At 37.1% G+C, this 14349-nt stretch overlaps 1 protein-coding gene across 1 annotated transcript in view; it reads left to right on the top strand.

Annotated features, from left to right (window-relative positions):
• Positions 1–14349, top strand: part of nampt1 (nicotinamide phosphoribosyltransferase 1) — a 34503-nt gene that overhangs the window by 15150 nt on the left and 5004 nt on the right. Inside the window, exons 5-10 of the mRNA XM_082166812.1 lie at positions 3355–3513; positions 5392–5528; positions 7422–7647; positions 7860–7979; positions 8073–8213; positions 9828–9962. Of these exons, the coding sequence (XP_082022938.1) occupies positions 3355–3513; positions 5392–5528; positions 7422–7647; positions 7860–7979; positions 8073–8213; positions 9828–9962 (918 nt within the window). The remainder of the gene's footprint in view (positions 1–3354; positions 3514–5391; positions 5529–7421; positions 7648–7859; positions 7980–8072; positions 8214–9827; positions 9963–14349) is intronic.

Genomic DNA, 14349 nt, shown 5'->3' with positions numbered 1-14349 from the left:
CAAAATACAAAATAAGATTCATAATTAATTTGGCCCTGTATATTAGCCTCAGAACACACAGAATTCACGAACCACTAGTGGAGTAAACAGTAAGGGTGTCCGTTTGGCAGCGTGATCCTCTTCTGGTTCAGAGGAATTATATATAATTGGACTTATTAGACGGTTTACGTTTTTCACTGTAATTACTACAGCGTTTTAAAAACTTTCCATGTCATGGATCGGACTATTCCTGTCAAACGTCCTGTGATAGACCGTGTAAACAGTGACATGCCACACAACTCACGCCCAAACATCTCAATAGGGTTTAGCATCAAACCTGCTGAGTCATGCTGCTGACAACCAGTCATGGTGATCTAGTACACCTGTCACCGAGGGAAAGGTCGTTAGTTTTGTCATTTGTATATTCAAATCAGCTTTAATTGAGTAAGAGGTCGGTTTCCTTTTACAGATGGCTTTGAATGTATGGCAAACATGTCATGTGAAGATGGTAAATTTAGACTGTGTGTGTGTGTGTGTGTGTGTGTGTGTGTGTGTGTGTGTGTGTGTGTGTGTGCGCCCTTGGCTCCACATATCTATTCTCCAGTGAATTCAGGAGATTGTAAACACACGTCTACGTCTTTTATGATGGCCATGGGAAGGCACTGATGCTTACTAATAACTCAACTGATTGGAGACTTTTCAGACTCGCAAGGCGACATTATACTGATAATTAAAATATTTAGTATAAGCTTCTCTTAAACCTTCACTCCCATTCCAGCGGTCATCTGTAGTGTCATGAGGCTGGAGAGAACCTCTTATTTGTGATAGTCACATATAGGTCATAGTTCGGCTTTACAAGACGCACATCTCTGCACAAAGTCAGATTTGTGGGCTGTGTTGATCCAAGACTCTTGTATACTTGCTGAAGACGCAGTAAACACACAGATCATTGCACCTGATTGATGCAAGAAAGCCGAATTGGATTACTTTGATAGCCGTCAGTCAGATGAATTCGGTATTTATTGCGCTAGCTTGCAGATGTATCATTTTAAGTCAATGTGAAAACAGAATTGACCCCATTTGCTGCTTAATGCATGCCACATCTGAGTAAAAATCAATGTTGGCGAGTACACAAAACAGTTATTGACGATTATCAAATCGCAGAGGTTGCAATTTAATTATATGGATGTATAGTCTGGCAAGCTGCTGCGAGTTTGGGCCACTCATAATGTGCATTTGAGAACGCAACATGCAACCATTTTCCCAAATGTGAAATGACAATAGTTTATAAATATGTTGCCAAAAATAGCCTTAAGGTGTTCCTGTGGTTTTCTGCCAAAATAAAAGCTCTATTTAATAACGCTTGAACGCAAAGATATTAAGCCATAAATATTAGTATTGCATTTTTACTGTATTCTGTAAATTACAATTATTATTAACATTATTATTATTAATATTTTTTTTTATAATCTCTTTTTTTTTTTTTTTTACGCAATAGACTCTTTTTTTGTCCTGATTTTCCTGATCTTATGATGCACAATTCATCAGTGCATTGTTTTTCATGTTATTCTTACTCTGGAAAAGACTGTGTTTAATTTACATCAATTTATTAGGTTGTGTGAGCTATTGAATAATGTTAACCAGAATACTCTATTGTAATACAGAATGCCCACTTCTCATGATCCAGTCAGTTCCTGATAGATAAAATCAAGTCTCGCCCTACATTTCCCTATGTCCCTCATTGAATACATCCAGTTATTGAAGTAAAATAGATTGCGATGTTAATTGGCGACACACATTCTGCTACGACATGCGTATAAGATCACTATCTTGCTGCAGATTCAGAAGTTAACAGTGGTTTGAAACAAATTTAATGCCTTTATAATCAATGTCCAAAAGTCTCATTTCACATGAGCTGTTGAATTGAGTCCATGTGATTGGGACACTCTGATGTTCTTGTGTCCAAAGAGCGTCATGTGCTTATTATCAGTTACTGTGTGCAGTATGATAACATTTCCTGGCATCCCCTCATACCAAACCCTCTGTGTTGACTGTGTGACACTTCCCAAGCACTCGGGTGGCATGAAGCGGGTCTTTTGGTTGTTTTTGGATTCATGTTCCAGCTGACTACACACGGGGAAAAAGTAAACTGACTAAACTAGCACTAGCTTCATTTTTAAGTTCCAAAAAATGTGATGATACAGAAGCTGCATTAGAGAAAACACACACCGGAAAGGTTCATGGGTTCAACAACAGCTGCAAGAAACAGTTACACAAACTAAAAACACACAACACTCCTAGTACAGAATGCTAATTAAACACAATTGTGTGGTAATAGCTAAGGGGAAATGTTGAAATTAGGGCTGCACAATATATCCAAATTATCGAAATACCGCAAATGTACACTACCGTTCAAAAGTTTGGGGTCAGTAAGATTTTTTTTATGTTTTTAAAATAAGTCTCTTCTGCTCACCAAGGCTGCATTTATTTGATAAAAAACAATTAAAAAAACAGTAATATTGTGAAATATTATGACAATTTAAAATGACTGTTTTCTATTTTAATATATTTGAAACTGTAATTTATTCCTGTGATCAAAGCTGAATGTTCAGCATCATTACTCCAGTCTTCAGTGTCACATGATCCTTCAGAAATCATTCTGATATGATGATTTGATGCTCAAGAAACATTCATTATTATTATCAATGTTGAACTGTTGTGAACAATTTTTTTTCAAAATTCTTTTATGAATATAGAAAGTTCAAAAGAACAGCATTTATTTAAAATAGAATATTTTCTAACATTATAAATGTCTTTACTGTAACTTTTGATCAGTTTAACTCATCCTTGATGAATAAAAGTATTGATTTATTTTATTTATTTCCCCCAAAAATAAAATTAAAATTCTTACTGACCGCAAACTTTTGAACGGTAGTGTTTAATGTTACAAAAGCTTTAGATTTCGGATAAATGCTGTTCTTTTGAACTTTCTATTCATCATAGCATCATGAAATAAAAATGTAAATAACTGTTTTCAACATTGATAACAATCATAAATGTTTCTTGCATCAAATCATCATATTATACTGATTTCTGAAGGATCATGTGACACTGAAGACTGGAGTAATGATGCTGAAAATCAGCTTTGATCACAGGAATAAATTACAGTTTAAAATATATTAAAATAGAAAACATTTATTTTAAATTGTCATAATATTTCACAATATTACTGTGTTTTTTTAAAGTAAAAACGTAAATTTACGTTTATTTTACACACTTTAAGCATTATCGTATCAAATATCGCATTATTTAATGAGTTATCGCATATCGCATTTTTCTTCCCTAGTTGAAATGATGCGTTTGTCTCCTTCACAGACTATCCTGGTTCAGTCCTGGTATCCCATCACCGTCGCAACTAACTCACGAGAGCAGAAGAAGATTCTGGCCAAATATCTCATGGAAACGTCAGGAAGCCTGGTTGGACTGGAGTATAAACTGCACGACTTCGGCTACAGAGGGGTTTCATCTCAAGAGGTGAAGTGCTAAAAGCTTTTAACCAAACCCCACAAATCTGATTTAAAGGATAATTCCGGTATTTAGCACTTTGAGTCTCTTTTCTGGTTTGTTTTGGATGAACTAGAGTGGTGGACACAGAGATGTTGACGATGGGTCCTGTCTCGACTTTTTGACTCGTTTAGAATCGCCTTTGACCGCTTCAGAGTGGCTGGCTATGGGCATGCACAAACATGTCCTTAAAACAACCATTAACATTCGTTTTCAAAACTGTGCAACTCACCGAGTGGTTTAGTGGTGTTCGTTGATGATTAAAAACAAATATATCGACGCAATGTATGATTTCAATCCGTGTTATTTGCTATAGTGGAACTATTTTTTATCAGATACCTCACAACCGCGTATAAACTTCCACTCGATATTTGAGTCTGTAGCGCCGTAATATCAACGAGCAATGAGTCCTCCAAAAGAAATCAATGGGATTTTACAAAATGCCAAATAAAACACGACAAACTATTTCGCTACGCTACTTGTTTTGGAACATCAATGAACACCGCTAACCACTCGGTGAGTTGCACAGAAAACGAACGTTAATGGTTGTTTTAAGGACATGTTTGTGCATGCTCGTAGACAGCCACTCTGAAGCGGTCAAAGGCGATTCTAAACGAGTCAAAAAGTCGAGACAGGACCCATCGTCAACATTTCTGTGTCCACCACTCTAGTTCATCCAAAACAAACCAGAAAAGAGACTCAAAGTGCTAAATACCGGAATTATCCTTTAAGTACCACGTTGGTCATATAGACCAGATTCATTGGGTTAGTAGTACATAGTTGGAATGTCTAAAGCTGTGTCCGAAACCGCTCACTCGTTCACTCATTCACTAATCCCTATATAGTGTATGGCATTTGAGTGCACTACATCTGCAAGGAGTGAACGAAATGAAGTGAGTGAATTGTGATGCTGACGTTTACACTGTGCGTCGGAGAAACGGCTTCGTCACACGTAGTGATAAAACTCCTTTTATCTTACATGTTACTTACAACATTAACAATCATAATGGCTTTATTTTGTAATTATATATACCTCCGTGCCAGCTTTGTAGTTCCGTCGATTTAAATTGTTAGAAACTTTCACGCTCACAGATGACGTGGTCGTTGAGCGCCCTCAGGTGACCGTTATGAGTATTACATGCGAATTAATACGCACCTACAGATGATTAACGAATATTTTTAAATCATCCACCAAATTATCATCTCTTCCTTACAGTTTAACGAGTTAACAACAATGCCACAAATTATTAAAACACCTGGCTGTTAGTAAAACACATTACATTGAGTTAATGCTCTAAATCATATATTTTAATACAAAAATAATATAGGCTACCTATATAATTTACCTTTTTAAAATTCATCTATATAATATTGTCTCAATATTTTAATGTTTTATTCAAGTAATGATTAATAAAAAAATGAAAAAAATAATAATAAAACTAGTATGAAATAAATGTTAAAGCAGAAATAAGAAAGCTGTAAAGTAATCTCTGGTTTAAACTTGCTCGCTACCGCACTTTCACGCGCGCTCAGTCCTCTCTCCGCATTGGATTGTGGGAAATAGTGCTTCAGCAAGTGTACATCGAATGTACACTCGAATTCAGAGAGGATTGTGGGTAAAAGTGTCCGACACCCGATATAGTGCACTATATAGTGGATAGGGAGTGGTTTCGGACACAGCTTAAGATGAGACTCTATCCAAGTCTAAAGTATCTCCTTACTCATATACTGTAAATACCAAGCATTAAATGCATACAGAACATATCAAACATCCTCCACCCTGTCCTTTTCTCTCAGTGGTGTCATTTCTGCACTAGCAATGCGTTTAAACTCGTGTCTCTCTTTCAGACGGCTGGTATCGGCGCATCTGCACACTTGGTAAACTTCAAAGGAACAGACACTGTGGCCGGGATCGGTGTTATCAAGAAGTACTACGGCACCAAAGACCCGGTTCCTGGTTATTCGGTACCAGCTGCGGAACACAGGTGAAACGACATGGCTTAGATATAGTAGATAGTCAAGACTTCAGATAGACATCTAAATCAGACCGTTGCACAAAGCACTTAAGACTCGGACTATCTTAAGTAGGACTACACTGCAATGCATTCTGGGTAAAATAAGACACTTTTCAAAACAAAAAACATGGCGGATCAAGTAAGCGCATTCAACCGCTCAGTGCAGTTTACCCCAGCGGATAATATGTGTTTGTTGGAGGAGTTTAACAGTTACAAGGACATTTTACCTGGGAAATTTAGCGGAGAATGTAGTAACAAGAAGAAATGTTTAAATTATGAGCCATTTTCCCTTTTCTTTTGGCTGTTTGTAATGTAACTGATTGTTACTGCTGGTTGCCAAGGTAACATAAGTTAGCCTGGGGGTAAGGTGTCTAATTTTTTTACTAGTCTACGAGCACATTTTAGTCTTGTCTAACACTACAGACCGGTCTAAAATAGCTTTGTGAAACCGGCCCCAGGTATTTCTTATCACATTATTTTCATTTATTAAGGTAATCGTTTTTCTAGCTATTTACCTAAAACGGCTAATGAGTTAGAAGTGTCGCTCATTGAAGGAAATTAGCTTACTTCCACGTTGCAAAATAAGGTGCATGGTCTAATTCATCCTGGTTAGTTAGTTCAGCATCAACACACTTCTTATTTCCTCACACTTCAGCAAAGAAACAGAGGAACTTTGCACTTTGCTTCAGTAGTGCTTTTGAAATGAGGCTTGCTTTGATATATATTGCCAATGCTGCCACCTAGTGGTAAGTCTCCAAATCTGAAACTATGTATGATCAGCACTTCAGGTTTTATGAGTAGTGTTTTTATATATAGTACAGGCCAAAAGTCTGGACACATTACTGTTTTTAATGTTTTTGAAAGAAGTTTCTTCTGCTCATCAAGCCTGCAGTTATTTGATCAAAAATACAGAAAAAAAAAAGTAATATTGTGATATATTATTACAATTTAAAATAATTGGTTTTCAATTTATTGTACTTTAAATTATCATTTATTTCTGTGATGCAAAGCTGAATTTTCAGGATCATTACTCCAGTCTATCACATGATCCTTTAGAAATCATTCTAATATGATGATTTATTATGAGTGTTGGACACAGTTCTGCTGCCTAATATATTTGATGAATAAAAGGTGAAAAAGAACTGCATTTATTCAAAATAAAAAAATATTTTCTAATAATATAAATCTTCTTTACTATCACTTTTGATCAATTTAACACATCCTTGCTTAATAAAAGTATTGATTTATTTCAAAAAAAGAAAGAAAAAAATTTACTGACCCCAAATGACTGACCAGTAGTGTATATTGTTATTACAAAAGATTTCTATTTTTAAAACATTTGCTTCTTTTTTTTTTTTTTTTTATTCATCAAAGTATCCTAAAAAAAAAGTATCACAGGTTATGAAAAAATATTAAGCAGCAGAACTGTTTCCAACTTTAATAATGAATCATCATATTAGAATGATTTCTAAAGGATCATGTGATAGACTGGAGTAATGATCCTGAAAAGTCAGCTTTGCATCACAGAAATAAATGATAATTTAAAGTATAATAAATTGAAAACCAATTATTTTAAATTGTAATAATATATCACAATATTACATTTTTTTTCTTTTTTTCTGATCAAATAAATGCAGGCTTGATGAGCAGAAGAAACTTCTTTCAAAAACATTAAAAATAGTAATGTGTCCAAACTTTTGGCCTGTACTGTATATATATATTTATTTATTTATTTATTTTATTTTAGAGCATTGTTACAGCATTGATACATTTTATACTAATAATTAAAGTATAATAAATCATTTAGCTTGTCTCTCTTGATCTCACTGACCGTGTGTGTGTGTGTGTGTGTGTGTGTTGCAGCACAATCACTGCCTGGGGAAAGGACCATGAGAAGGATGCTTTTGAACACATTGTCAAGCAGTTCCCCTCTGTCCCCGTGTCCATCGTCAGCGACAGCTACGACATCTACAACGCCTGTGAGAAGATCTGGGGGGAAGATCTGAGGAGCCTGATCGAGATGAGGAGCGCAGACGCACCACTGCTGGTCCGGCCAGATTCAGGAAACCCTCTAGACACAGTGCTGAAGGTACACATTCACATTAACATGTTTTGATGAAGTATAGCATTGAAGGTGTCTGAATAAATTTTGGGTTTGACTGTGTATATATATATATATTCCTTTCAAAATGAAGTGCATTAATTTCCTATTTTGAAGGTATAAGAACATATTAGGAACACATTTGCAAATATTTTTGTTCAGCGCACATAAAGTCGTGATCATTATGTCTTATTTTGCAGGTCCTAGAGATTTTAGGAAAGAAATTTCATCCGGTTGAGAACTCTAAAGGCTATAAAGTGCTTCCGCCCTACATCAGAGTCATTCAGGGTGACGGTGTGGACATCAATACTTTACAGGAGGTGTGTATGTCCAGCTCATGTCAGACTTTATGCTATCTGTATGCTCTTGCTGAGTTTAAACTCATTCTGTACTCGTTTGATTGTTGAATACAGATTGTAGAGGGCATGAAAAAGCACAGATGGAGCATCGAGAACATCTCGTTCGGCTCAGGAGGAGCTTTGCTGCAGAAACTGACCCGAGATCTGCTCAACTGCTCTTTTAAGTGCAGTTATGTGGTGACGAATGGACTGGGTGTAAGTACCGACTAATGGCAGATTTAGCTATTGCATTTAGTAGGGATACCACCATATTGGTATCGGCCGATATATGTAAATTTTTTATGTTATCGTTATTGCCCTGATAAGAAAATGCCGATATACAGTATTAAGGCGAAACACTACAGGTGAATAGGGTAAACATTTTAACTAGCAGATATCACCATGAAACTTTCCCAGTTGATTACCTACATTAAGATTAGAAAAAAATGTATTACAAGTTTTCTGTAATTTAATGTTTAAATATGCAAATTAGGCAATATCTAATTAAATATGCGCTCATTTGCATATATTTGAGTGCAAATCTGAGTGTTCACATATTAGATGGGGGGGGGGGGAATTACTGAGGGATTTATGGTTATCTACTTTTGTTATCCTGTAAATCAGAATATACTGTCAATAGCCTTAAAAAAAAAGAGTTTCGCCATTTTTTTGGGGAATAAAATGTTATATAAATCAGGCTAGGAATAATATATTTACAAATCCCTCTGTAAATGTCTTCATAATATAACTAGGTACAAGACTGGAAAGTTTGGTGTATATCGGTGCTACTGAAGTGGAGATTTCAGACTTGGAGAATGAGAGAAAAGTCATTTTGAGAAAACGGGCTTTAAAGATGTATCATCAGCCAATGAGATTGCGCATTCAGCCCTTTTACTTTCACGATTGGTTGCTGATAAAAAGGAAATGACCATATTTGGATCCGACAGCATTGTACAGGAGAGAGAGAGCTTTCCAGCGGTGTGTGTGATGACAGGGAGCAGACAGAGATCGCGGAGCAGCGTGTTCATTAAGAACGCCAACTTTTGTTGAATTTATGAGAAATCTACAGACGCAAACAGACAAAGTGTAGTCAAATAAAGACATAAATGTGTATTTCGGACTTTTTTTCACCACAAATCTGAAAGAAGACATGATATTGAAGACAAATATCCAAAAATCTCAAAATTGACCTGTAAAAAAAACCCTGATGTTTTTGCCTGCCGTGTCTCGCCTTAAGGACAATAAATAATGGATTATTTCCTTCAGCTGAGACACTTCAGATTCACACTGTTCGCCATGATGGTTTTTAATTGCTTGAAAAATTATTGGAAAAAGGGAAAATACAGTAGTGCAACATTTAACATAAACATTATAATTGTGTGTTTGGGACGTGGCTTTTAATGGTGAGACTTTTGTTTTTGTAATCAGGCTCTCAAAAATTATATACAAATTTGGGTTTAGATTTATCGGCCAATATATCGGCTTTCAAATATAAAGAATTACCGGTTATCGGCCAAAATATCGGCTTTCAAATATAAAGAATTATCGGTTATCGGCCAAAATTGTCATATCGGTGCATCCGTAGCATTTCGTGACACGAGTGTTGCTGAAATTACATGCTTCATCTTTATTGTACTTATGATGAGCTTAAGTGTGCATGGTATTCGGAGACCTAAACATTAATGTTAACAGTTAATCAATCAGTTTAATTACTGAAAATACCAATTTTTTTTATTTATTACAGAAACAGAAATATATCTGACCTTGTATATAGTATGCATAATTCAGAAAATGTAGGATTTATTATTAATAAGATGTTGTTAATTACAGGTAAACGTCTTCAAAGATCCTGTTGCAGACCCCAACAAAAGGTCAAAGAAGGGTCGGCTTTCTCTTCACAGGACGCCAAGTGGAGATTTTGTTACACTGGAAGAGGGCAAGGGTGATCTGGAGGAGTATGGAGAGGTACGTTCATTCAGCGTGATTACAAATGAATCATGCATTTAGCTTGATAATGTTATGCCTGGTTCAGATTACACCATTTATTTTGGTCTGTTACGATAGTCAATGTGTCAGATTATGCAATTTTTACTCCTAAAATCTTGTGTCATGGACAAGAAACATGTCAGACTACACGTTGCTTTCTGACCAGTCATCGCGTGCCGTCTCACACTCACACATTAACTCGCACACATATACACACACACACACACACACACACACACACACACACATATACACACACTCACTCTGGCTCACTCACTCGCACACACAAACTCACTCACTCACTCACTCACACGAAAACTCTCTCGCTCACTCGCACGCACACACACACACACACACACACACACACACACACACACACACACACACACACACACTCTCGCTCACTCACACACACACACACACACACTCTCACTCACTCACACAAACTCACTCACTCACGCACACGCGCTCACTGACTTACACACACTCTCACTCACTCACTCACTCACTCACACAAACTAACTCACTCACTCACACACACACGCGCTCACTGACTCACACGCACACACATTCTCACTCACACACACACACACACACTCTCGCTCACTCACTTACACAAACTCACTCACTCATGCACACGCGCTCACTGACTCGCACGCACACACACACTCTCACTCACTCACTCACACAAATTAAACATGCTAGTCTTTTTATCGTGATGACGTGAAGCATCGCAGACGCGAAGTCGGTTGTCGCCCACTATGACACACTATACGAGATGAAACGATCGAATCTTGCTTCCCGACGCCCATTGTCGTTTACGAATCCCCACGACACCCTACGTCAAACGGATCGTGCCAAAATCGTGTAATCTGAACCAGGCATTAGACATAGCTGAATCGTTGTTATGTAGGAATAAGATCTGATGGGTGATTGAATCTAGATCGTGATCTTTTAACGATTATTTGTGCAGCTCTGCCCTAGTGAAAAATAAATATACTACAAATATATTTTAAATACATTTATTTTATGCTAATTACCCCACAAATACATTTACATATTACGTACTTAATCTAAATACCCTGCAATCGCACTGTTAGTATACTAAATTGGTATAAAGTCTGCTAATTTTGTACTTAATGCACTTTAGTTATCCAGAAGGTCCAACTAAAGATATACTTGAGCATATTTGATTGTGCTTAAGTGGAACTATTGCAAGTATATTTTAGGTACACTTAAAATTTATATTGCATTTAAAGACTGATATTATACAGTGATCATACTATCCTTACTAATAGTGATGTTAAAACACAGTTTAGGCTTAATATTAAAGGGATACTCCACTTTTTTTGGAAATAGGCTCATTTTACAACTCCCCCAGCGTTATACAGTTGAGTCTTACCGTTTTCGAATCCATTCAGCCGAACTCCGGGTCTGACGGTACCACTTTTAGCATAGATCATTGTAACGGACAGGACCATTAGCATCTCTCTCAAAAAAATGACCAAAGAGTTTCGATATTTTTCCTATTTAAAACTTGACTCTTCTGTAGTTACATCGTGTACTAAGACCGACGGAAAATGAAGTTGCGATTTTCTAGGCTGAATAGTCCCCAGCTCGGTAACTTCCAACGTGACCGGGACTAAGTTTGTCTAACCTATTAGACCTATTTTCAGGCGCTGCGTCACATCATTACGCCTGCTGGACTCATGGTACGGCAGCAAAGTTTCTTGATTATTACGCAGGAATGAGAGTATAGTTCCTAGCCATATCAGCCTAGAAAATCGCAACTTCATTTTCCGTCGGTCTTAGTAAACGATGTAACTACAGAAGAGTCAAGTTTTAAATAGGAAAAATATCGAAACTCTTTGGTCATTTTTTTTTGAGAGAGATGCTAATGGTCCTGTCCGATTCAATGATCTATGCTAAGCTATGCTAAAAGTGGTACCACCAGACCCGGAGATCGGCTGAATGGATTCGAAAACGGTAAGACTCGACTGTTTAACTCTGGGGGAGTTATAAAATGAGCCTATTTCCAAAAAAAGTGGAGTATCCCTATAAGACATGTGCAATAAAGAAATACTCCAAATAAAGTTTAATTATAATTTTTATAGCAGTAAGTCTCAAACAATATGTCAGTAAGTATGTTAATGGGTTTGTAGTATGCTTAGTATGAAATAAAAGTTTTTTTCACTAGGGTACTTATTAAAAATATTAATCCATTCGCTTAATTGCATATCGTCAAGCGCCAGCCTGTTCAGTTTCTTTACATTTAGTCATTTATCAGACGCCTCTATCCAAAGCGATTTACAAATGAGGAATACAGCAAGCGAGTCATGAAAAGCCAAACAACGCAAGAAGTGCTCAAAATACAAAGTTTCAGACATTGCTTAGACAGGGTTCCCACGGGTCCTTCAAATCCTTAAGTTTGTGAATCTTAATTTTTTTTTTTATAAATTCAAGGCCCTGGAAGGGTTTTAGCAAATAAACGTACATAGAGACAGGTCCTGGAAAGTGCTTGAATTAATTTTGTTCAAGAAGTTGAATTAAAATAAAAAATATATAAATATTATATTATTCCCTCCGGTCCGCTAATGTGTTATTTCACCAACACTTCGTGGCATTTAACATTAAGTTAAATATATCATATATATATATAATGTATATATCATAAATATATCATATATTTTTAGTGACAAGTACACATTTCCATTGCCAACACTTAGTGTCAGATAACTTAAAGACACTTTCTATGCTATGACTGCTCCACAGACTTCTTGTTGCAAATTTCGTCACACACACACACACACACACACACACACACGCACACAAACCTGGAGATGGACACACTCACACCAACCTGGACCTGGAGATGGACACACACACACACACACACACACACACACACACACACACACACACACACACAAGACACACACTGAAACTCACAAACTTACTGACACACTCAAACACAGGCTCACACACTCAAACACAGGCTCACACACACTCACACATTCAAAAAGACACACACACAGATTCAAACACAGACACACACTCACACACACTCAAACACAGACTCAGACACACACAGGCTCACACACACACCAAACTGGACCTGGAGGTGGACACACACAGACTCAGACACACACACACACACAAACCTGGCAGGGCTCTACAGTGCGAGTAATTCACTCGCATTTGCGCCTAAAAATAGTTATGTGCGAGCTTGAAAAATAATTTACGAGGACAGTGCGCGAGTGACGGGCTGTTCTAGAACAGCGCGGTGAAGCGAAGCATACCATTGATTTCACATGGAAAGCAAGCAAGAGGACGGGTTCGCAATGTTTCACATGGAAAGCAAGGAAGAGGACGGGGTCGCAACTGCGCGATTTGAACATGACGCGCTTAACTTTATTCAAATGAGAGCGACGATTCGCAACCAATGAGCCAGTCGCTGAAATAGTGTGGGAATGTGCGGGAACTGCTGGATTTTGAGTGAGAGGGTCAAGTGAATCCTCGTGTGAGGATAAAAATAAACGTGTGAGAGCGTGTTATTGGGTATATGTCATGTTATAGCCAGATATGATGACGCGACTGCAACACGCATCACGACAGATAAGCGATCTATTCATCAAGCCAACGCGCAAACTGCCGCAAATGAAAGTGAAAGTAAGTTGTAGACACTCAACACACAATCATATTCATTAATAGTAAAGAAACGAAATGATATTAGGCTAATGTTATCAGTGCTGCTGTCGCTCTCTCCTATCGCTGATTTTGAAATGAGCTTATGATCAATAAAATGCAGCTCATATCTGTTGCTTTTGGTGACGTGAACTCTGCACAGGCCTACATTAAATCTGCATATAGCCGGAATAGAAGATCCGATTTATATCAGTTTTGTGAAACCACACTTACTGTATGTGACTAGGTGTAAATGGAATCGTTTTGATCAGTAAAAACGCATGAAGTGACCAGGTGTAAACAGGCCCCTACACCATAAAAAAAAGTCAAGTAAACACTTAGTTAGCTAGATACGCAACACAGTATGAAGCCTATTATCTCAAAAGACCAAGTGCAGAAACTGAAGTTACGACCAAATCAGTCGACACTGAGGACAGGAAGACGACAAAAACTCATTTTTGAAGACAACTTAATGTAGCCTAGGCCTCCTGCAAGTACTGCAAAGGAAAAAAGCAAGCGGGCATTTGTTTTGTTTTTAGCACTTTATACTTTATTGAGGTGTTCATTCTTTTTATATATTTTGAAGAAGGCTAAAATGATAATTGCATAATTATTAAAGGGGTAGTTCACCCAAAATAGAAAATTCTGTCATTTATTACTCTCCATCATGTCGTTCCAAACC

This window comes from Leuciscus leuciscus (assembly GCF_965113295.1).
Source record: "Leuciscus leuciscus genome assembly, chromosome: 4".
NCBI classification, from domain to species: Eukaryota; Metazoa; Chordata; class Actinopteri; order Cypriniformes; family Leuciscidae; genus Leuciscus; species Leuciscus leuciscus.
This window is presented reverse-complemented; position numbering and strand designations above follow the sequence as displayed.